General features: G+C 42.0%; 2 protein-coding genes across 8 annotated transcripts in view; one reads left to right on the top strand and one right to left on the bottom strand.

Moving 5' to 3' along the window:
- Positions 1-14,587, top strand: part of LOC136430841 (transcription elongation regulator 1-like) — a 52,103-nt gene extending 37,516 nt beyond the window's left edge. For 4 of the 6 annotated variants that reach the window (XM_066421873.1, XM_066421876.1, XM_066421872.1 and 1 more), the window contains 12 exons: positions 5,300-5,448; positions 5,768-5,828; positions 6,004-6,148; positions 6,408-6,463; positions 6,652-6,804; positions 7,122-7,272; positions 9,841-10,005; positions 11,287-11,469; positions 11,893-12,093; positions 12,545-12,628; positions 13,018-13,118; positions 13,540-14,587. In XM_066421873.1, coding sequence (XP_066277970.1) covers positions 5,300-5,448; positions 5,768-5,828; positions 6,004-6,148; positions 6,408-6,463; positions 6,652-6,804; positions 7,122-7,272; positions 9,841-10,005; positions 11,287-11,469; positions 11,893-12,093; positions 12,545-12,628; positions 13,018-13,118; positions 13,540-13,744 — 1,654 coding nt within the window. In that variant the 3' untranslated portion in view covers positions 13,745-14,587. The remainder of the gene's footprint in view (positions 1-5,299; positions 5,449-5,767; positions 5,829-6,003; positions 6,149-6,407; positions 6,464-6,651; positions 6,805-7,121; positions 7,273-9,840; positions 10,006-11,286; positions 11,470-11,892; positions 12,094-12,544; positions 12,629-13,017; positions 13,119-13,539) is intronic. The other 2 variants (XM_066421877.1, XM_066421874.1) reach the window with 1 other exon arrangement.
- Positions 14,588-14,994: 407 nt separating this feature from the next.
- On the bottom strand, positions 14,995-23,974 carry LOC136430846 (stabilizer of axonemal microtubules 2-like). Of its 2 annotated transcripts, XM_066421886.1 has the most exons (12): positions 23,754-23,974; positions 23,417-23,519; positions 22,795-22,920; positions 21,033-21,239; positions 19,243-19,353; positions 18,345-18,497; positions 17,815-18,062; positions 17,230-17,347; positions 16,748-16,870; positions 16,505-16,594; positions 16,057-16,195; positions 14,995-15,844 (listed from the first exon to the last, which is right to left on the bottom strand). In XM_066421886.1, exons 1-12 carry the CDS (start codon positions 23,807-23,809, stop codon positions 15,729-15,731), a joined length of 1,590 nt encoding a protein of 529 aa, XP_066277983.1. In that variant the 5' UTR covers positions 23,810-23,974; the 3' UTR covers positions 14,995-15,728. The 2 variants fall into 2 exon arrangements, with proteins under 2 accessions (XP_066277983.1, XP_066277984.1); XM_066421887.1 differs by lacking the exons at positions 22,795-22,920; positions 23,417-23,519; positions 23,754-23,974 and adding an exon at positions 21,706-21,857.
- Between the last annotated feature and the right edge of the window lie 83 nt (positions 23,975-24,057).

Genomic DNA, 24,057 nt, shown 5'->3' with positions numbered 1-24,057 from the left:
GTAATTTGTAGTCCAAGGACATCCATAACTCTCGCTCAGAGCCCTTGGTTCCCATATAAGCTGTGCGGCATGAGCAGAATTCAATTTCTTCATTTGCTCGGCAGCAATTCCTGAAGGAAAAGATCACCTAAGCTTCCAAACAGGCTATAAAACAGCAGGAAAATCTGGCAGTCGTAACTGTTCCATTAGCACCGGTGCAATCCCCGTAGATGTGACGCTGTAAATGTCTCACCCATTATCTAAGACAAAGGGGTGTTGGGAAGATGCGTCAGTGGCCAACCTTTCTGTTCACAGGACTGAAACTCAACACAAATGTCATCAAATCAGCTTTACATACAGGAAAGGGATGGCAAGAGGGCATGTACCGTCCACAGGGATGTTTTCTGCACCGGAGTTATCAATATGGAAATGGCCTCTGTGTCAAACTTCGATTTAACAACGTCAAGGGTCTCAAAAGGCGGGCCATTACACGGCGCCATGAGAACAATTGGTGGTCCTTCATGTTTTGCAAATGGCAGCCGTATTCCCCGGTATTTTATTGGGAGGTTATGATAGGTCTACTTGCTGAACAAGATGGGAAATCTGGTTAGAGAACATTTGGTTCCCCAGGATTACAGTGCAGGAGGCTATACTATGGGGACATTATGGCTATTTGTAGGGGATGGGAGACTCCTCTGTTGGTCTGTGATGTGGTTAACTGTCTGCGGTAGCTGGCTCTGTTGCAAGACTGAACTAGAACTCTTTGTACATGTATAATTATCACCAATTGTGGCAGTATGGGGAATCTTATGTATCATCTGGACAAAGTTGGCCATGTGAAAAATCCAAGTCTAGGTCTAGGTAAATTAAAGCTAGCAAAATGTGTAAACATTGAAATATTTACTACAGCATCATCAACTAAGAAATTTCACTACTTTTTCATATTAACCTCTGCACAAACCGCTAGCCGTGAAGACTGTGCAGTACTAATACAAGTTATAGACAATTACATCCCCATGCTAGCTACGTCTACTACATGAAAGTTGGCTGAAAGAACTTAACTTAGCAATACTTTTTTGTTACCTCTTGGGACTACCTTTTGGAAGTGGCTCATCTTGAATTTGTGATCAACATTTTGAACAACTGTCATTTTATTTTGCACACATGATATGAAATGGAGGTGTCAGCAAATTGGACACACCCGCTGTGAGCCTGTGGCTACGATATTCTACTTCATGGGTGTGGAAATGAGTTTTGACAAGCCTTAATCTTGTATGAAGGAATGTAAAGGCGGCCTTTTCATTTTGGAGCGGCACCGTCTTTGATGTGTGCATTAGACGGCATAACTGCCTAATGTAGGAGAACAGTGCGTGCAAGCAGAGTCCTTACTGATGACATCATGCATTAGGCTCTGTACCAATGGCCCTTTTCATTACTACTTCAGTTTGTGAGAGGAAGGGCTATAAAATGTAACAAGAGTCCGTAGGACACAATTCTCCGTGAAGTATCTATAGTATGTACAAGTATTGACCCACACAAATTGCATCTCTTCTCAGTCCAAGTAGTGTTTTAGAGCAAGTAAAGAAAAAGTGTTTGTTTATATTTTTCTTTCAATACAGGAGTGGTCAACCTGCTGAAAAGTATGTTTTTACAGTATGGCACAGATGGGATCTAGAAATTCCGGGAAAAGTCACAAAGTTAGATCTAGATGGCCCCTTTTCAATTATCAACGAACCATTCAGCCTTACAACTAAGATGTATCAGAAATCACAAATATGCAGTAAATCCTCTTTCCACAATTTATTGTAGGCCGGCCTGATCTATAGCTATCAAGCTATTTGCAATAAAAAAAAGGCTCATTTATATTATCGTAACATTTCACGAAGGTCAAAGGTCACCGGATCTAACCACCCGGAAGTGACACTGGCGCGCGCACTTTTCTGAGAGATATTTCTCAACAATCTTTCATCCCCTGCGTAAACTTTTTACATTGTCACAGCCTCCGTATGATAAACTACAAGTGTGGTAAGTTTGAAGGTCCAGAGATTTGCCATTTTCACACTGTGCGCAAAAATGCATCGTCCGTGGTCCCGTGCGCACATACTGTATGCGAGTTGCGAGGGACACGGCATACTTAATACACAGACTGAAGCTCACTCGGCACATGTTCGCAGCTAAAACTCACAATTCCCGTTGCCGCATTGGTATGTAACTTGGTATATCGTTTGCTAGGTTGCGTGTGGTGATGCACGTTGTCTATTTTTCAATGTAACAGTGACTATACGATCACAGCAAGTAAGGAAGATTTATACCCCGTATCTGCCTGAAGTATTCCAGTCATGCATAACGGATTATAACATGGTCCCTATGGCAGGGCAGTGGGACATAGCATTAATTATAGGGGTGCAATTACGATATTGGATTGACGTTTAAAGTAGTTATGGTGTAACAAAGCTATTGTGCATCACCACGCCGAACCAGGCAAACGATATGCCAAGTTACACACCAATGCGACAACGGGATCGTGAGTTATAGCTGCGAACGCGCAAACAAATGCAATCCCAATACTCCCAGAAGGAGGTCATCCTCCTTCCCGGAGTAACAATCCTCCTGTGTGCTTTTTAATCCCATCTGTCGTAACCAGAGTCTTCCACGGAATAGGCTGTGAAGGAAGCAGACGTTGTAAGTGATCCTGGCGCCAGCCTTCAACTCAAAGAATTGCTGAATCTCGCTGAAACGACTCTCTCTGACATCTCCCAAACAAATCCTCAAGTCATAAACGTAATGGACGACTTAATGGCCCATCGCTAGTGTCGTGTTACCCGGTAGATTGCCATGGAAGGCTGAGATGTTGATGGTTGATGTGGGAACCTATCATTGTCTGAACGACGACAGGAAGCTAAAGCACTTGCATTGTAATGGCACCGATAGGATGGGAACTCCTTAGAGATGAGCTTCCAACAGTGCCCATCACATTTGACAAAACTGATTTTAACTGCATGCTTCTGAAACAAACTTAACAATCTCTGGTAATAAGTGACTCATCCACTAGTCCTTTTCTGAAGCTATGATCAAAAGTGTTGTCATCATGTTGAGCTGTTTTCAAATAGAACAAAGTTCTACTTCAACTAATCTTGACTTCTGATGACATTTGATCAGTAGAAGGATGTACTGTACCCTTCACAGCTTCTCTAGCCTAGTCAGGTCTGATAACTTCCTGTGTTGTGTTTAGAAGAAGGCCTGAAGGAGAGAAACTGTCGGGTAGCCTACTTAGCATGTCCATGCTGCTTCTATGCCAGCCAACCTTTTACAAGTAGTATCTCAAACGTCTTGGAGTGTTAGCTGGCAAAGCCGCAGACCTGTCATACGAAGAATCAGCGCTTTGATCTCTTGATAGATGATGACACAAGGTTTTGAGTTATTGTCAGATGTCATGCAAAGGTCTTGCACCAAACAGATGGAATCCTGTGATGCCACATCAAGCATTCATGGTTTGATTTCCACCATGTCCATTACCGTCTCCAGGCGGACTGTTTAAATGGCCCATGTCCATGTTCTCGAGAGGGAGATATCGGGTACCGTTTCACTGCCCGCATAATCATTCTCTGCATAAAAGTCACATGACAGGTCCACAAGGAAAGGGGTGACACTTTCCAAGACCTTTTTGGAGAATTTTTGCAATGTAATCTCCTCTGAGATGTCTCAAAATGGGGAGATGACTTTGATTTCCTAAAGGCCAAAGGCAGGCTTTGAAACCTTTAGATAACTGTCTGTGCCTCAACGGACATGAAGGAGAATGAAGGTATTCTGTGTCACAAGAAAGGCTGAAAAGATTGAATTGTGGCTGTGTCGGTTTTCTGTGTACCACAAAGGTTCACCGAGAGAATGTGAAAATCTGTAAAGCCTTTTTACTCAATAATTCATAGAGCCAAGTATTGTGGTATGCATAGGACCTGGTTTGATGGAAGTGTACAAACCATCTGTTGGTATTAGACTTGTACAACATGTTGATGAATCTTGAATCTGCAAAAATCCTTCTTTCCTGTTGTTAAGACCCCATTTTTTCTAGAATTGATATGAATATGAAACTAAGAATCCGTTAGGCCGTCTATAATTAAAGCTTAATCCTGGTGGTAATCCTGAAATCTTTAACTGTGGTAGTTTTAATAAAAACATAAGAACTGTAACATTTTCATTATCTGAATGCGATACCCTTCCTGAAACCTTTACAAACTCTCGCAGTGGCATCAGAGGAAACTTTAGTTTCTAGCATAAGTACAAAATGTAGAAATAATAGCTGCTGTCACAAACTTTGCTGGCATCATTTTTTTCAGCTCCTTTCATTAGTACTGAAGCCTCCAAGCTGTATCAGCAGTCGCTCTCAAGTTATAAATTGTAGCCAGTACAGGTGCACCTGCAAGAAACATGCTGCATAATGGATGGTACATCCACCCAACATGTAGGATCAACAGACACCTTATTTTCTACCCCGTCAGAGGAAGAGGAGTAGGAAGAGTAATATGAGAAGTTTTGTCAGGTGTGATACGTCTTCGCTGCAGGAAATGACATAACGACACCCCAGGCAGCAGGAGGAGATGTTTGGTGTAATCTGCAGTGTATGAGCAATGGCACAATAGCACGGCACTGAGACGTAGGATGGGGAAAGTAGATCAGATGTGGTGTTGACAATTTATTACCACGAAAAGTATCCTCTTAGTAGCACCACACTTAATGAGATTGCTTGCATGGTTATGGTTATGGTTACATCTCTGAAAAGATATACAGCATGCATATTTTTTTTTACCTTAGCAGTACTTCCTTGGTAAATTTTGGCTTTAATGATATTACTTTGTATAAGATATGGCTGCTTTCGAGTAGCAAAATGAAGATTAGACTTGATAGCTGAACATGTTTGTCTCTTAATGCCTCACTACCCCTAACTCCCTGCAGTGGCTTCCAAGCATGAAAAGTGCATCTATGTCATGATAATCCTGTCAGCAGAGCATCCATTTAAGCTTTAAAGAGGCCACACATGTCAGTGCCTAAGTTTATCAATGTCTCAAGTCCACAGATAATCACAGCAATTTTCTTTACAACCGTGAGGTAGTTTTAGTCCTTTGCCAGTAGGCCTGCTGTCGTGCAGAAGAAATCTCCATGGAAAATCCCTGTTTCACTGTGGATCTCTTAATGTGGGCGGAACTCGGTACCCTCATCATATCCTGTCAAGTAGAACTTATTGGGAAAGCAATAAACTGTGGGCTCTTACGACCATGGTAATTGTTGTGACACGCGATACAGTGATGAATCATTATGTTTTCAGGTGCATTGTGTGGACGGGGGACGAGAAGGTGTTCTTCTACAATCCCACCACGCGCCTGTCGCTATGGGAACGACCGGAGGAGCTGCTGGGAAGGACGGACGTGGACAGGCTCATCATGGAACCCCCGCACATCAAGAAGGACGAGGAGGGTAAGAAGACAGCATTTTCTGTCCATTCGAAAATGGGTAAAAATCCTTGGTATCAAATGTAGTGATGCTCTACAAAGTTGATGAGAACCTCTCTTAGATTGCTTGTGTGCTTGATAACTTTTGAAGACAAGGGATATTCCTTATCTCAGTCATCTTTCGTACAAAGCTGTCCTTCTTAAATGAGTGCCTATGAAGAAAGTTTGAGATAAAAACTTTTCATGCATTTCTGTACAAAGGTTTCTCAGATGTATTTGAGAGAGCCAGACAAGTAACAAGATGTATGAAGTGTTGCTAACATGGAACGTTTCCACCCCTCCAGCTGGCATCAAGAACAAGAACGAAGAGACATCTGAAGAGGAGCCAAAATTGAAAAAGAAAAAGTAAGCCTTAAAATCTTGAATGAAAACGAGTCCATCCTTGGTGGATAAGAAAACTGGTTTAGGTCTTTGTAGAATGAGTGATTCCCTGAAAGCTATCACGGAGACATCACAGTCTTGATGACAAAGTGAAAAGAAAATGCAGGGCATATCTTTCATCTGACTGCTGTACTTGCAGGCTTGAAGATGAGAAGAAGCCGTCAGACGTGGACCCAGAAAAGGAGGCAGCTATGGAGGCAGAGATCAAGGCAGCTCGGGAGCGGGCTATTGTACCGCTGGACATCCGCATGAAGCAGTTCAGAGACATGCTGCTTGAGAGAGGAGTAAGTTACTGTAAATGCAGAAATGTTCACGGTGGTTTCCTGTTCGTGGTTTTCAGTGTTCCCCGTTAACTTAAAACTACCATGAACATTTTTGTCCAATACTGTAGCAGTATGTAGCTATAGCACTGCCGCGAAATTAAAACCACCACGAGCACTCCATTTTCTGCTGAGCGTGAAATAAAAGGCACGCAAATGCATTTACTATATTACTAACTCTGCACACAAAAACAAACATTAAGAATTCATTAATTTTTTACAGGTTTCAGCATTCTCCACATGGGACAAGGAGCTACACAAGATTGTCTTCGATCCAAGGTAAGACCTAAAACTGTTCTTTTGGTTATGTAAAGAAACAGATGATTTGGAGTGGATTTGTTTTGTGTGGATAAGGCCTGGTGTCTATCACAATGTGACTTGATAATCTCTATTGTTTAATTAATTGATTAGCAGTAAGTGATAGACAAAAGATATAGCATTTGACTACCTATGTTCCCCCTACCCAGATACCTGCTGCTGAACAACAAGGAGAGGAAGCAGGTGTTTGAGCAGTACGTGAAGCAGCGAGCGGAGGACGAGCGGAAGGAGAAGCGCAGCAAGCTGAAGGAGGCCAAGGAGGAGTTCGTGCAGCTGATGGAGGAGGCCAAGATAACTGCCAAGTACGACCTTTTCTTGTGTAGAACTCTGTGAAATAATGCAGGGTGGTATATTTCTGAGTCAAAATAAACCTATTGGCTAGATAGATGTTTAACATTCTTGTATGAAATTTATAAAAAGTTGAGTATATACTTCATAGTTGTTTTCTTTTTGCTTTCAGTGTCATACCAAGGTTGAAGCAAAAAGTATCTTTGGTCACTGTTTTCATATTTCCAGGATGTAACTGTATTTCAAAGTGTCTGTTTTTGAAAGGTAAGCAGTTAGGCATTTGCCATCCAGAACTTAGACATTATAATTTCTCCACATCTTCCCTCCCCAGGACCAGCTTTAGTGAGTTCGCCATGAAGAACGGGAAGGACCACCGCTTCAAGGCCATAGAGAAGATGCGTGACCGGGAGGCCCTGTTCTCCGAGTTCATGACCACCCTGCGGAAGAAAGAAAAGGAGACGAGCCGTAGCCGTGCGGAGAAGGTCGGTGTTCTAGTCCGGAGGGGTGTGCATGACGGGAGAAATGACTGGGGGACCAGGGGTCTTGTGCAGGGAGTCACCTCTGCTGTGGTTTTGTAAACAAATGAAATGTTAAAGTAGCATCTTCCTTTTCATGGTTTCTGTTCTGGTTATCATGCAACTCTAGCCTGAGTGCCATTCTAGTTAGTTTACCTGGACTCCTCTATCCCCCCTTAGGGGAGGGGATGGGAGCCCCGGTAAATTAATTAGAATGACACTCAGGCTAATGCAACTCTAAACCACCTACAAAAATGTCTCTAATGGAATCTGAATCATGTAGAAATAATCTGTGATTTGGATTACTAGTAAGAATGTACAAATTAGCAACAGTATTGCAACTGAATGAAGTTGAGCATGTTTTACACCCAGAAACTCTAGCAGCTGCTAACACAAAATATGTTTATCTTAAGAAGAGACTCATGACGCAGCATTGTCTATGAGTATGAATGACTCCCTGCATAAGGCACCACAGAGGCGGGGTGTCTGTCTGCCACGCCCAGCAGGCATCCATATCAGGATGCTATGGCAGGCCAATGATTGACATGTATTTTGCAATGTTGTTATTACCTCGCCTCGGTCCTGTATGGGTGTGTTTGTTGAATTGTTGATGATTGAACATGTTCTCAGCCAGTACCTGTCTTAGAATATACTTTGGATAACCAGTCAAAAGTAAACAGCCTTTGAGAACATTCTAAGTTTGGTCTTTCTCAATTTTTCATCATTCTGTACGTATTTTCTACAAGAAATGCATAGTAAGATAGGCACTGGCTACAACATTGTTACATCATAGCATAACAAATTTCATGATCACACATTTTCTATCAGATTTGAATAATTTTCTGCATATATATATATAGAAAGTGTGTGTTTGCATATAAATATACAAATATCTATATACTCCACAACTTCCTCTGATGCTTTTTGTGTAAAGTTTGCTTAGGACATGCTACAATCTTGTCATCATTTAATCGTTCTAGCTAATGCTCAAATCCATAAAGACTTTGAAGAATTGGATTTTGGAGATCAGTAGCCTTGAATTAATGTTCCGCCTTGCAGTGATCCGTTTCAGTCTATTTCCCCCCACTGGTAATTTGTGGGTTTGTCTGTAGTTTGCCAACCCATTATTTTGTAATGGAATGTTAAATGTGTGTTTGATTTAAAAGTATTTCTGTGGGATATTTTGCATGCTTGCATGATGATGGCAACTCTGGGGATGAACTGCGGTGATGACTAAAAGCCATACCCTGACATAGCTTACTAAATAGTTGCTATCATCTTTATCAGTTGAATTATGTTTAGAACCCTGGAAAACATTAGCTGAAATATGCAGAAAATCTATGACACTGCTTGATCAGTAATTTGGACATTTCAATGGTTGTGAAGATTTTTTGTGAAGTTTTTCAGATCACCACCATCACTGCTGTTCCTCCTCTGTAGAGTCTGCCCTGCGTTGTGATCGTGCTTAACCTTCTTTTTACTAAAATGTGTATTTCTACCTGCCGGTGAAGAAAAGCGAAAGAGTTTTGGGTCATCCAGTCAGACAAAAGAGCTGTGATTCAGGCACTAGCCAAGTTTTGTGGGATTCCCTACTAGTGAGGAAAGCATTGCATTCTGGCTGAAAATTCCTCCCCACATTTCCGGTACTAAATTTCAATTCCTTTCCGTTTTATAACTCTGTGGATCTGACTATGTAGAGAAAGTACTGTATGATTGGAGCAAGGATTGTTCTGTTTGTATTTTTTCTTTCTTTCATACTTTCTTCTTCTTGTATTCCATTTTTTTAATAGTTTTGCTACTTGCAATTGATAAGACCTGACTGTTGGTCATTTTGTAGGCTCCATTTTTTTGCTGTCTTTGTGTGGTACAAGTATTGCTGTAGCTAAAGCTGAGCTATCACCGTAAGCACCGCAGTGAGTTGTACTGTACATGGCAAACAAGTATATGGGGACAGTGCATGGGTTTGTGTAGACTGATTGTTGCATGAGACACAATAGTTAGACTTGGTAATGGGACAGTTGCCGTTGGTAAGGCTATATTTACTGAAAAAATGCTTTCAACAGCTCGCTAATTTTTGCCATACTGTTGATCATCTTATACCCTCTCCACTTTTGATTTTGTTTCACAGTTTCCGTATTGTGTCTGCGTTTCCTGCTTTCTAAAACATACATTTCTGGCATTTAGGCCACTACTGTTCCAGGAGCACCTAATCACTTCAGATTGGTAGAAACAAGATTATTCACACCTTTGACAAGACGACACAACATGTGGGCAAGTGAAAAGTAGATAAACGGATGTACAGTGTATCAAACACATCAACATCCACCGAAATACAGCTGCAGCTACAGGCTTAAAACAGCTGGAGGAATGTTTCATTTGGTGGTTTGGCCATAGGTTGTGCAAAAAAGAACACCTGTTCAAACTTAGTATACTAACTGCTACTTCTCTTTTAAACAGTTGTTCGTCCACAGTGTGCACAGCCTACCTGGACTCACCGTTGCGTCTTTTTTTCTCCTTTCGTCAAACAAAAAACAGGTGAGACAGGACTTCACGGACCTGCTCAAAGAGCAGAACGTGGACAAGTACTCCCGCTGGAGCAAGGTCAAGGACAAGGTGGAGTCCGACTCTCGTTACAAGGCTGTGGACAGTAGCCACCTCCGAGAGGAGTGGTTCAAGATGTATGTAGAGACAAAGGCAAAGGTCAGTGGAACAGCATTATACAGTAGTATTATAAATATCATGAGACATGGTACTGGCTGTTAGCAACCTTTGGCTCTGTATGAAACAATTGTTTCCACTTAAGAATATCTTATCCCCACAGAACAGATTAGAAAATCAGATAAGAACCAGTGGGAAGGTCTTACAAGAAGGCTCATATTTTAAATATCATAAACCGTGCCACAGGTCTCTGAAAGTCATGGAACTCATCAGAGATTACTATGGAAAGTCCAGAAAATCGCTTGACCTTATGTGAGCGCTGATTACATTTCGTTATTTTCTATGACTTTTGCAGTTTCATTACTTTCCAATGCTCCTGAGAAAAGTTCCTGCTACCTCTAATGAAATTTCTTGAATTCTGAGGTAAGACTGCCAATACAAGTGAAAAGGTCAAGAAGTTTCATCAGTGACATTTCTAGGTCAAAAAATTTATCTTGAGTCTGAAAAAGTTTACAGTCAATCCGTCAAAGTGACATTCAAAGTGAACAAATGTCATCCAAGTTCAGCTTTTGGGTTACTAAGGAGAAACATCTCAATAGACAGATCCAATCTGTCTATCAAAATAAACAGTTCAACTAATTACTAAGTAGCAGGATGTCTTGATAACATTCAGAATTACATGGTTTTAATGTAAAAGTTTTTTGTTTTTTTTCCTTGACACATTTTTTTATTTTTCTTCTTTGCATGGTAACCTGTAGCCAACCTATTTTTGGCAGTCCAACAGTGTTTACCAAACTGTACAGAATGAACTGATGCAGAAACCAACACCATCAAAGGTTTAAGAGATTCTGGATTATCTCCCATATTTCATGTTTTTTTGTTTTTGATTTTTTTTTCTTTTAATGACAGTCTTATTTTTATCACTGGTTCACTTGTGCACAATTTTGTGTTTGATATTTCCAACAAAAAATTGTGAACAGGCACCTCTTGAATTGCTGGGTTCCTCCCATCAGGTATACATGTAGCTTCATTTTTCCCATCTTACCTTTTTTTTACTGGCAAGCTATTTTTAAAGGTGTTAAAAAACATATTTCTTTGCAAAGTATTTGTATTGAAAGTAGCGTTCCTAGCACACAGGCATTTGACATCCTTGAATGCTCTTTTGTTTAGTGTGTTCATGTATCATGTACAAAACTTTTACATAAACTGTATCTTCGTCATTTAGCAGAAAATTAAAAGATGAGATATAACTTCGAGATTGTTGACAGTGATAATTACTACAAAATCTAACAGTGTATGCCTATCATTTTGTTGTTCTAACAGGAGGAAGATGCAGAAAAGGAGAGAGAAAAGGAACGTCAGAGGAGAGCAGAGGAAAGTCTGAAGGAGAGACAAAGAGAAGTGCAGAAGGAGAGATCAGAACTCATCCGAGAAGTAGACAGAGAGAGAGAACAACACAAGAGAGATGAGGCAACCCAGCACTTCAAGGCACTGTTGGCAGATATGGTAAGTGTTTCTATGGTTTAACCTCTAACTTCTAATAGACTGGGAGATTTTGATTTTTAGAGTGAGAAATGATGTCAACCTTGAGAATAAAGGGCTTTTGCCACCATTGTCACCAAGATACAACAGTTCCTGATTACATTCAACCATAATTTTAAAAGTATTATACACCCTTCTCTGATGTTGTTGAAAATCAAACCTTACAAATCATACTTCCAGTCCTTGATTGCATGATGTCACAGTGAATACGGCTGCTGGTTCAGAACCTGGCCTCGCAGCTACGGTGCAAAGTCATCGTCTTAAAATACAGTTGCAAGCTATCATAATGTTTGCTATGTTTGCTATGTTTGCTAATCTCAAAAGAATGTTTTGCTAACATTTGTTTTCACAAGCACTAAATAAATCATCTCCCCTGTGACTGCCCAGGTGAGGAATGCAGACGCTAACTGGCGGGAGACGCGGCGGCAGCTGCGGAAGGACCACCGCTGGGAGCTGGCCAACCTTCTGGACAGGGACGAGAAGGAGAAACTCTTCAACGAGCACATCGACATGCTGACCAAGAAGAAGAGGGAACAGTTCAAGCAGCTGCTGGACGAGACATCTGAGGTACACGTGCGAGACCAGCAGGTGCTGTGTCATCAGACACTAACCTTAATCATAGTAACTGTAACTGTACTGCAAGGGAGGTATCTCCTTTGCAAATTCCACATAACAAAAATTCATCAGTGACACAACCTGTGTCAGTTTTATTTTCAGTCAGGCAGGGCTGTCTCACGGACCCGTTCTGGGACAGAAATTTGCTTGTTGGTAAAAACAAATTTCACCCTGTCCGTCCAGTAAATCAGAACTTCAGGACATGAAACTGATGAAAACATGTTTTCGAACCTTAGAGTGACATATTTAACAACGGAAATCAATAACATGGGCTCTTAAACAACGAGAGGGACAGGAAAAAAATTCAAGCTGGATACAGGACTCCACATACAGCATACAAATAAGATTGTTTATGGTGGTCTAGTCAAAACTGAAGACAGGTTTGACATGTAATGATGTTGTATTTTTGTGCTCTTTCTTCCAGATTACTCTGATGTCCTCATGGAAGGAAGTTAGGAAAATCATCAAAGATGACCCTAGGTTTTCAAAGTTCTCATCCAGTGATAGGGTATGACTGAAAATGTTCCTTCACTTTTAATAGCAGTTCATGATATACAGTACTTAAGATGAAATGTGCTTATTACGTGTACTGCAGCTTTAGTACTGACAGTGCTAAGACAGGATCGGTCCTGAGTGGCATTTTTCCAATTAAGTTTATTGCTGTAATGGTAATCCAGGGATAGATAATAAACCATTTACAATCTAGCAAATCTTCACAAACCCTGTTACATGACTTTTAGAGACAAACTGGCTGCTTATAGAAATACTCTCACTTAACTATGCACCCGATGAGTTTTGCCCTATTCGATACAACTTTTGTTTCCTTATATGCTGTACATTCTAAATAGATTCCATAGCAGGGAGAATGTTAAAGACAGTTGAATGTTGTGGTTTCAGAAACGGGAGAGGGAGTTCAACGACTACATCCGAGACAAGTTTGTTGCTGCCAAGGCTGACTTCAGGACACTTCTGAAAGAGACCAAATTCATCACATACAAGTGAGTGTTGCCTATAGGGCCTAATCATCATCATTATCATCATCATGACAGGCTGCTCGCCCAGACTAAGTCCACCCTGCTTCTCCTAACGTCTGTCTCTCTTTCGTCTGTCTTTCATGAATAGCCTACAGGCCTTGGATAATTAAGAAAATCAGAAGTTTTTATTCCTGTTTCTCATCAACATCTATTTTGGAAATCTGGCAGATTTATTGAAAATCTTCATTGATAGCTTCAAGCTTTAGCATGACTGTGTATCCCTGGAAATTTACTAACCAGAATCACCTACTGTAGTCATTCCATGTCATCGTTCCAAGCCAGGATTTGTATGAGATGCAGTTTACCTCTGAATTCCTAGGCGGCACTGGTGTTCTTGAAAAGAAAATCACATCCTATTCATGTCATCCCTGTTGCATACTTGCAGGTCAAAGAGATTGTTCGAGGATACGGACGGCCACCACCTGAAGGATGTGGAGAAACTTCTGGAGAAAGACAAACGTTATCTGGTGCTGGACTGTGTACCTGAGGAGCGCAGGAAACTCCTGATGTCGTACATCGAGGACTTGGATCGGAGAGGCCCACCCCCGCCACCGACAGCATCAGAACCCACCAGAAGAACAGTCAAATAGTAAATCTCCTTCCACGGAAACAGGAGTAGTTAATGGTTTACCTTGGAACTATTATTGCATTTATTCCTTAGTCAATTAAATAATGAGGCGCAACAGTGAGCCTCCTGTAAGGTGCTTTCTAGTATTACATGTATTAATTCCTTAAGTTTTACCATAGCAAAGTGTACATTGGTTACATAAGACTGTGTGCATTAAACAAGCTGCGAAGTCATGGACCTTGGTCCAGTCTAAGTCAATGTTGCAGAGTTCAGTGATGAGACAATATGACAAGTAATGACTTTCCCCAAATATTTTCTTGTTCGTTCTGTTATGGTTGCCTAAGTCTCACTTTTTGCAAAGGCAAGACTTCACATTGTATTGATACATTCTGGCTAAGTTTACAGAGACATTGTAACATAAAGTGCAGAGATATGTTGAAGAAATGGGTCAAGAGGAACATGGTAAATAGTAAAAGTTCGGAAAGTTGACAGAGGTCTGTTTCTTGCATTTTATGTCAGACATGAAAAACACTTCCTTGTCTAAATGGTATATGCAATCACATTGTCTCTTCAGTAGTCTTCAATACTGAAAGTTAAGTATAGGAATAGTAAATGTGATTCTGACACAGCCATCTCTGGAACCAATGACTCTGTGCTGGGAGTAGACCATCTCTATAGCAACCCACGTAAACAACTTGGAAGTCTTGCACTTATGTATAATTCTGTACAGTACAGTTGTACTCAAGTCCTATATTGTACAGGCAAGACCTCTCACAAGATGATTTTATACCAGACATTGTAGGAAAGGAAAGTTTCCTGGAGATACCTGTAAGAAGTTGGAAGCAATAAAGGGTTACTTTTCTTACATCTCGTGTCTTGCTTGGTTGGCGGCTTCTTTCGTTTCAATTTACACATGTTACTACATGTATATTATATCAATTATCATGTTATCATGCAGTCAGCCACTGAAACTTGAAATGCTAAGGAAATGTATGAAATGTAGTCAATAGCTATGTCCAAGAAAAACGCTGTATTTCAAATTTGTAAAATAATATGCAGAAAGCTGGGAGTAAGATTAACCAGGTTGTAACACTTGCCTCTATCACTGACAGAGAAAAGAAATAGCATCTTACTGAAGTACTGAAAGGATTGCACAGTACCTAATTGTTACTCCTTGGTATAAAGGCCAGATCTATAGAAGTTCAAAAAAAGAAGGTATCAGATACAGGAATTTCTCAATTGTAAAGTATACAAGTCCTTAGACTACAATAATGAGGAAATGGTGTGATTTTATTGGCCTGTTCGATCAAACAATTATGAGTCATTCTACAGTTAACAAAGTACACTTAGCCAAAGATAAATCAGTTATCTGTGGTGAAATGAAATCAAACGTTTAATAGAGGAAGTCAGACTTATAAATGAGTAATGCACCTTTCATACCCGTCATCACAACTTCTCACATTTCACAACTTCTGCTTACATTTTAAAATGTAACAACTTGTCAAGCTAGAAGTGAAACACAAGTCAAAGGTATGCACTGGCTATGGTAGTATTTGTTTCATCGCCATGTTTAATGGCCATCTTTGCTGATGTTCTCTACAGAGCAGGCTCCCTGAGTTCCAAGTACCAATCTACATGTTTTATATATTACATACATACACTTGTTCCATTTAGCAGGAGACATTTCAGTATTTACATAGAAACATTGGGCTGAGTTATTAGGTATATTAGATGAAACAGCAAGCACTCCAAATGTCATAGAATTGTATTTTTGCATTATGTGTACATTCCGATTTTATTCAAACAGTATTTTTACAGAACAATGAACCTGTTTTTTTTATTTGATCACGTTTTATAAAATTTCCCGAAACTGGTACGAACTGTGCGACAATGTGAGGTCATTTCTACAAAAGATGCCTGATGAATGAAGAGGTAACATGGTGTTGTGCTATCAAAATTACAAAATGCTCAGTAGTTTCAGTTCTTTCAAACACCGCTAGAAGGCATTATTTGGGATTGGAGTCTTTGGAACCAGATGCAGGCTGTTTTGAGGTGTTGGGTCGCTTGGACAGCCGGTAATACGTGTGTCCGGATGCCTTGTGGCTGTACTCAACGTCGTTTTCTGAAATTAGAGAGATGTGTGAAACTTCGTAAACATTCGCAAGGTGGTGCTGCTGTCTGGTAATGTTCGTACCTCTGACTGAGAAGCCCAATCGTATAGTAGAGATGCTCAACTTCATCAGCGCACAACAAGCGACAATGCAGGAATTCACATTCCCAATTCGTTGAATATGATTTCCTTTTTTCTTCTTAACATAGTCTTTCTGAACTCACCAGGTGCGGTGACCACGGCTGTACATTTTGATCCCTGTCTCACTGCCTCGTTCGCAACCGCCCGTAGGGACAGTTTCATGGCCGGGCAGCTCATGGGGCGGGCAGGAACAGTAAAGCACTCCCGGTACGTTGTGGACGCCTGTAACGTTGATAAGTTAGGTTAATTATCAAATGAGGAGGTTGCCATTATACGTTGTTCGCGCTTCGCATTGTATCGACAATTAGACCAGTCAGGATCTAGTAGCAGTGGGCGAAATCTAGTACATGTTGTTATTCAGCACCAAGGACAGGACAGCAATTTGGCTCTTGAGTGATACCAGGAAACAAACGATATATAGCGCCTAGATATAAACCGAAAAAGACGTTTTACGGCCATGAGCTACTTCTATTGACCATGATACCAACTAGCTGTAGAAGGAGGCTCAGTTGGTTGATCTGTTGTACTCACCTCCATAGCAGGTCGGCCATCCTCGTACCTGTCTTTGTATGCGGGGCGGCAGGACCGGGCAGGCGATACCATCTCTCCGGTAAACCTCGTCTGAACCAGGGGGATACAAGAACAATGTAACACATCTGTACACAGGTACTGAAACGTTGAGTCGAAGGCCGTGACCAAATGTCACAATGCGAAAGTACACACTGTAACTCAGTGTGAGTGTACTATTATCTGTGTGTATGTGTGTTATCTTACCTGATAGGTTGACTGCGCTACGAACTTCTCGGAAGGCGGGGAGTAGATCTCACTCTTCTTGTAGGACTTGACGGGCTGGGTGTTGTTCCAGGGGACGTACGTACTGCGAGTGGTGCTCTGTCCCTGCAAAACGGGTTGGATTTGTGCCTTGAATTATGATCGCAAAGGAATGTTGTCAACTTGGAAAGTGACAACCACAATGTCGGCTAGTACAAGGCAATTACAGGTGCTTCGATGAAGGTTAGACATCCAGGCAATACGATACGCCAAATAACAGTTACTCAAGCAACTGGATTTCCAAAATCATATCCAGTTGCTTCAGTAACTGTCATTTGGCATTAGAGGTGCTTTATGGCGGACATTTCCGTTTTTCTTGACTTTTGAGAAGTTTTGTTACTCAAGATGATACCCGCACAGTTTAAGTATGTGTGATTGTGGGGATTTTTGTTGAAGGTGGGGGGGGGGGGGGCACTGTAACAAACCTGGAAGGGAACTTTCTTGTCTGACGTGTCCGCACGTTTGCTGACGGGACGGAATGGTTTGGGCCGGTCTCCCACCTTGGCTGGCTGCACGAAGTCTTCGCGGTAAGACGTGGTACACCTAGAGTATGGCACAAGACACACACCTGAAGATTATTTTTCGATGACTACCATAGCATAGCATAGGTGACTCAGCTTTAAGGCGCTAGTTTGTCCTAACGTAATGAAAACTGACGCCTTTTTGGCTGCTTAAATCCATTGTTAAGACTCGCCCAGTCTATCTTTTTTTATTTGCGGGATAGTGTGCGTGAAGTTAGAAGTTCTCCCAATATGCCAGAATAATTATCACAATGATTGTGGGCATCATAGGAAAGAAGAAGAAGAAGTTAGAGCTCAGGTTAGGTTAGGGTTAGCATCCACAGCGCAATCTCCCCTCTCAAAATCCGCTCCAACTTCAGGCTTCTCAAAGTTACCGCGCCCACGAGTGTGGCCCTCAGGTATACTAGAAATCCCGAAGCGGTGTTGGGGCAAATATCTGGCAGGGGAAGATATTTGGCTTGACACCGGGGAGACAGACAATGGGAATACCTGAAGACGTCAGCCGGTGAGGTGTACATGCCCCGTGAGGCCCAGGGCCACTTCTCCTTCTTGGGTAGCGGCCAGGGTTTGAAGGCCATAGACTGCGTGGTGCCGTCACGGAACTTGGCCTGAGAAGACTTGTATTCCTGCGGAGGTTTGAAGCTGGGCGGCCGGTGAGGGCCCGCGGAATGGACCGGGAACTCCGCCTTCATCATCGACACGCCTTCAAACGGCTTGTTGTTCGGCGTGTACTCAATCTGCATTGACGCATCATCCAAATACTTAGACTACGCTACATTAGGTTACACTACGCTTACGTTACTGATACTATGTGTCTTATTTTACAACAGGACATGATAATACAACAATACTAATAAACAAAGTACTTTTCGTTCTTTTGGAAATAACGAAGTTGTTCTAGCATGTGACATGGAACTTAGAAGACAACGTTCTAAAATTCGAGTGACCTGACTTGACTTGAGCCCCAAGCCCCCAACCGTATTTATGTATCAACTTCTAATTCTAGAGTCTAGCCTAACCTTCTTCTTGACGGGCCTTGGTTGCGGCGGATGTGGTACGTAGTCGAGTTTGTTGACGGTGTCGTCCTCGAAAGGCTTGTCCGACTTGATGTACTCCTGGGTTGGCTTGGTGCTCTCGGGCGGCGCCACGTTCCCGTGAGCCGGGAAGTCCTCCTGCAGAACAAACCAGAGAGCGGGCCGGGTGACACGCGCGTTGACAGGGAGTGCCGGCAAAACGTGTTGCAGCTTTACGTAATGTAATGTCATTCGGATTGAAGAAGATTCTTTGTCCGCATCCAGCCAAAGGGAGCTGTAGCAGCTGTTACATCTATGTTCTATAAATGTTAGATCACAGCGAGAACACATTGGTGTTAGTGTCCCGGGATATATGTCATGAGGAAGTGATACTGTCGAATCGTGTCGATATCAGGTGACATACAGTCACGTCTTACAGCTGTTGCTAGCACCACTTCTAGTCTGCGCATTTTGTTCTGTAGTACGTTGGCCTGGCCTGATATCTGTACACAACCGAAAGGTCTGACGCCAACGTATTGAGAAAAGTATCGATCTAATGACAATTCATTGACCCAGAGGTGTTATAAAGGTCAATTTTTACGCGTGCTGATACAGATGACAAAGCGGTCTCAGTTTTCTGTTCGTGATGTCAGACATGTGACGTTAGCCTACTTCGCAGACGTCTATGAGCTTCGGCGTTTATTTCAAAGCAGCACTGGCTCGCGATTTTCAACATGGGCCAGTTCCTCTAGATGCAGGGGGAAATAGTTTCCGTGCCCCAAGATTCTTGGGTCTTCATGGTCTAAAGTTCACCAACACTATGAGACCAAGAAGTTCCGGGAATGAAAAGCTCGTTCAACAACGTCCCCTTGCAGATTTGAAGCTAAATGCAAACGTTTGTTACCGTGTAGCTGCTGGTGGTGACCTCAAGCTTGGCCCCCTCGTCAGTGCCCAGCTCCTCCTTGTGTTTGATAATCTCACACTTGGCCGCCTGCTGTTCCTCTCGCGAGAACTCCTGTGGTAACACAGAAGAAGGAGGAACTTGGATGAAACAAAAACTACACATCTAAATGTAATACATCATATTATGGTATCTATATTGGAGTATAATGATTGGACAACCTTTCAACACCGCCATCAGCCGATTTGTGTATTGCAGTCTGTGAATAAAAATCCAGAAAACTAGTAACCATTTGACACACCACAGTCCAGACTTTCAAATGCAGTCATGTTCTGTGTGTGACGACAACCAGTCGTCAGGTAAATACCAACAAACGAGCAATCAATCTGTTATGGATAGCTGTGTGGGAAAACAAGGCAACATTTTCTCACGGTGTTCCTAAGTTATAAACAGGACATTCCCAATATCACTCCCAATAATATACCAGTGTCATTTTTTAGCTTTGTCATCTTATATGTTCTCCTTCAATTATCCTGTGCCAATCATATGCTCAGCATGTGTAATGTTGTTGTTTTTCATCTTCATATCATTTTACACTACGCCCATTGATCTCGAGGTATTCTGGAACGTCTCTGATGTAAAATCTCTCAACATTTGCAGACAATATTGTCGCCATGACCTAGATAAACAATACACGGTGCGATATATCACAGATCCATCATGAACTCGTACCAGCTGACTAATTCACAATTCAGGTCAATCAAAGGTCTTAAAACGTTGATGAAGCAGCTTGTCAGTGCAGCTCTGTAGGTATAGGTTAGTAGTGGCCCTCATGCATCCCTGCAACGTTATACTCATATTTGCGATTGATGAATGGAGGAATGATAATCTACATCAAAACTTTGAAATGATGCTTATATTCAGAGAGATACGGAACTAGCAATCACACCTTCAAATCGCCGAAAAAAAGGATGGAAGGTTGGAAAATTGCAACGTCTTTCTTCACGCTTTCCTATCCAATCATAAAGATATGTAATTCAATTTTCTTTCTTAGTTTATCTGTGTGCTTGATCATTATAACATTGGTTCAGATATAAAACTTGCCAGTCTAGATCCTTACCATTAAATTGTGTCCCACATACACCCACATTTGAATGCGCAGTTTTATGTTATTCACCGCTTCCAGACACAAATGATAAACAAGCTCGTGCACGCCGACACCGCCATGATTAAATAAAATCTGGCAACGGGACGAAATGAGAAGGCAGAATTTAGCGTCCATCCGTGTCAGGGTGATCCTCGGGGTAACGAATCATATCGGATGGGGTGAGGAAAGGGGTTTGCACTGCAGCATATGTACGAGCCGTACTGTATGTGTTCTGTCCCTATCTCGCCCTTACATAGCCACGCAAGAATATTACTCATTTCCGCTTCATTGTTCCAACTTCCAAGGAGTTTTTTTTTTTTTCAACCTCATTGACTGTTCATTGTCTTAACTTTTCAACATTTTCATTTTCCGGTAGATTTGTCGTTGTTCATGATAACAGTAATGGGTTTTTATCTTGAGAACATTTGGTAGCTCAAGAGCTAAATGACATATTCTGTACATTAAAACAAAGTGACACTAACGCACTAACATACTAGCATACAAGTTCAAGTATGATATTATAGGCCCACTTCGTCGAGAGTTACAAAAACGTTACTTTATCTGCACGATCCTGTAGTAACTGCTCTCATCAATCCAATACACATGGGTTCTCTTGATATCTATATCCGCTGGTTTGCAGTTGTACCTTGTAAGTCAGCTTGGTGACGGTGTCCTTGGAGAAGGGTGTCTGGTTGTCTCCGTTGGGCACGTTGAGCTGGGGTTTGGGCTTGAGGCTGTTGGGCGGCTCGGCGTACTTCCAGGCAAAGCACTTTGAGTAGGTGGTGCTCGTCTCCAGTTTCTCCTCGGGAGGAGTATACACACGCGTCGGCTTCAGGGACGTCACCTTCTCAGGCTGAACATGAAGTAATGGATTAGTCTGAAATATTCATAGCTAATAAAAAGCCATGCATTCGTGAAGATGGCTGTCCTTCCAGTCAGATGGTAGGCTCCAAGATTTAACCACGCCAGTTGTTCGTTCGGTCATTGATATAACACTTGTTTTTAGGAAATAACATAAAAATTGAATTATCTTGTAACACGGTAAAGATGGTTAGTTACGCACTATTTCTAATTTGGGATACAGAAACGAAATAAGAACGCTTCGGTTTCAATTGCGTTTTCGAGCTTTGCATGATGCAATTGGGTTTTGATGCAATTTCACGATTGGTTAGGTCTAGTACATTCTTAGATAGATGGATGTTGTCTTTAATTATCCTCATACCCATTTTCTTACAAAGCTCCCCACCCACCCCAATATCAACATATAACTAGAGTTATGATTTTTACATATGCAACTTGAATGAACCCTCCGGACCTACAAGCAGAAAAGGCTGTAGTTTAGCTCTCCTGTACAACAGCACAGCAGTATCGGCCATCTTGTCTCGGCGCGAAGGTGACAGCTTTGGGTCAGAACGGGTCAACGAGAAGTCCTCCTACACGCCTCTGTTCGGTTCTGTTAAGTGTTTTCCTCGGAACAAGGTGCTTAAGATAAGTGGTCGGAGCGGAGAAGCACTCCATATCCTTAATTCAATGTACAACTCTTAAGGGTCGACATGCTGCCTTCTTAAACCACTAGGACAAGTACACTACACTGTGTACTTACAGTACAACAATCCGCTGTAACAGCCATACTGGATTTCTACCTCTTGACGACTGTGAAATGGTCGAGCAGCTTTATTTTGGTTTGGTTTGTTTTCACTTCACGTGTGTTTGTTGGAATTTATTCTTCGTTTAAACTTGGTTGGTTATCGATTTGTTTTGGAGTAGTGAAAGATTCGCGCAAGCGTAAAGATATATCAATTCCACAAAAAAGCACGCCCTTCTGATAGAAACAGTTCCATATATATGGCAGAAATAGTGCAAGTCCGCAAGTCCGCACACCTCGTACAACGGTAAGTTACTAACTGGTACCTTATGTTAGGGTCACATTTCCAAGCCGGTGCCCGGCCGGGCTGTTTGCGAAAACGAAAAATAAAAAATGCATATCAAGAAAATACACAATTTATAGTTAGTAGTAGTTTTTTAAAAGTTTTGTGTCTTTTGTTGTCTTTTATATCCTATTTTTCGTTCCCGCAAGCTACCAGACCGGGCCCCGCTTTGGAAACGTGACCTAAGCATTAGCTTGTTTCAGCGCTTAGAGGTATTTCGAAAGAAATATCCTCTGCGGCGCCGGAACATCAAAGAACTAACGTCTGCGTCGATGACTAGCCAACAGTAACACTGGAAGCAAGAGGCAAATAAATGAAATGATTACACAGAGAACTAGTATGAACACCATCGAATGATAGCTGCAGTAGGATTCACACAACAATGGTTTGACCGATATTACCTCTGATCACCGGCGGGCACACCGGCCAACTTGATTTGTGTAGCTGTCACTGTCGATCAATACTTTCTCACATATTTACCTTCAGGTGGGCGATATACAGGTCACGGTAGATGGTGGACAATTGCATAGGATCCTTGGTGGCCACGGATTTGACCTCTGGTCGCAGACTCTTGAGTTTTCCCGTGGTCGGCCATGCTTTAAACTCCTGCAAGATGGCGGTGGGCAGAGTTTATACACGCGGGGAAACAGCAGCGCTCTCATTGATTTGTTTCTGACGTAATTTAGTTTGTGTGAGAATCGATCGGCGTGGTGTGGCCAGTGGCGCCGCCCAGGGTCATGGAGCGACCAGGAGACGAGATAAAGCAGCACGGAGATTATATCCGGGTAATCTGGTTTGGAGATACCACGACCCTGCTAGAAACAGGGACGTGCAATGGAGATGAAGGGATGGTGGCAGAGATGTATGTATATATACTGGTACCATTCACCCAACTGTCTAAGTATACTAAAACTTCACTTGGAAACAATGGTGGAAACCCAAACGTATGAATCAAAGTTTCCAATGACATAGATGTTGCATATGCTACATTGTACTCCTAATACGTGTGGTCGTTGTTTTGTTATTGTTGAAATTCCCATATGTATATATATTGGCGACATGACATCACTGGAGGAAACAATCCCAGATTCTGGCGCCTTACCTCCCGGTACTCAGTGCCGGTAGCTCCCGCTGGAGGTCGCTTCTGGTCGGCCTGCATCCGCTGGAAGTGATCCGGCTGCTTCTGGTGCGGGCAGTGGTGCCGACTGGGGACGGACAGGAGATTTGTGTCGTTTATACTCCCGGATAACATTGTGAATGCTTTACCTCCAAAGTTTCTCTCCATGGCTTTGAAAACTTACCCAAAACCGGCTTTGCCGCCCTTTTCCCCAAGTAACGGTTATATACATGAAGTTCTGTTTCTCAGTACAAATGTTGCTTCGCACAACCAATGAGGTTTACATCTTGATTCAAACCTCTTGGTACAACCGACTACTCACCCGCAGTCACAGATCTGACAAATACACACGGTTCCATCTTTAGTGGACGACACCATGATCGAGCTTGAACAGGTGTGAAACACAAGTTTCCAGTACGGTTAATCAGTTCACGGTGATCGCTACACGTCCATGTACAGTGTGGCTCACCACGCACTGAGTACGTTCTGTTGGCATAACGACATAGCATGTTCTAGTACACGGGTACGATGTAACAAATGATCGAACATATCTCAATATAATTTGTTGCTTATTCTAGAACAGTATTAATAACACGTGCACCTATGTAATAATGTCACGAACACAT

This window comes from Branchiostoma lanceolatum, chromosome 3 (genome assembly GCF_035083965.1).
Source record: "Branchiostoma lanceolatum isolate klBraLanc5 chromosome 3, klBraLanc5.hap2, whole genome shotgun sequence".
NCBI classification, from domain to species: Eukaryota; Metazoa; Chordata; class Leptocardii; order Amphioxiformes; family Branchiostomatidae; genus Branchiostoma; species Branchiostoma lanceolatum.
Note: the sequence above shows the minus strand (reverse complement) of the source record. Positions and strands in the feature narration are given on the sequence as shown.

What these genes read in the sequence shown, in the direction of transcription:
- LOC136430846 (XM_066421886.1), bottom strand. Translation starts at nt 23,809, where the DNA reads ATGGTGTCGTCCACTAAAGATGGAACCGTGTGTATTTGTCAGATCTGT. An exon ending in TCACCACCAGCAGCTACACG is followed by an intron (nt 18,498 to 19,242) that starts GTAACAAACGTT and finishes TTTGTTCTGCAG; the next exon opens with GAGGACTTCCCGGCTCACGG. An exon ending in ATGGCCGACCTGCTATGGAG is followed by an intron (nt 16,196 to 16,504) that starts GTGAGTACAACA and finishes TCAACGTTACAG; the next exon opens with GCGTCCACAACGTACCGGGA.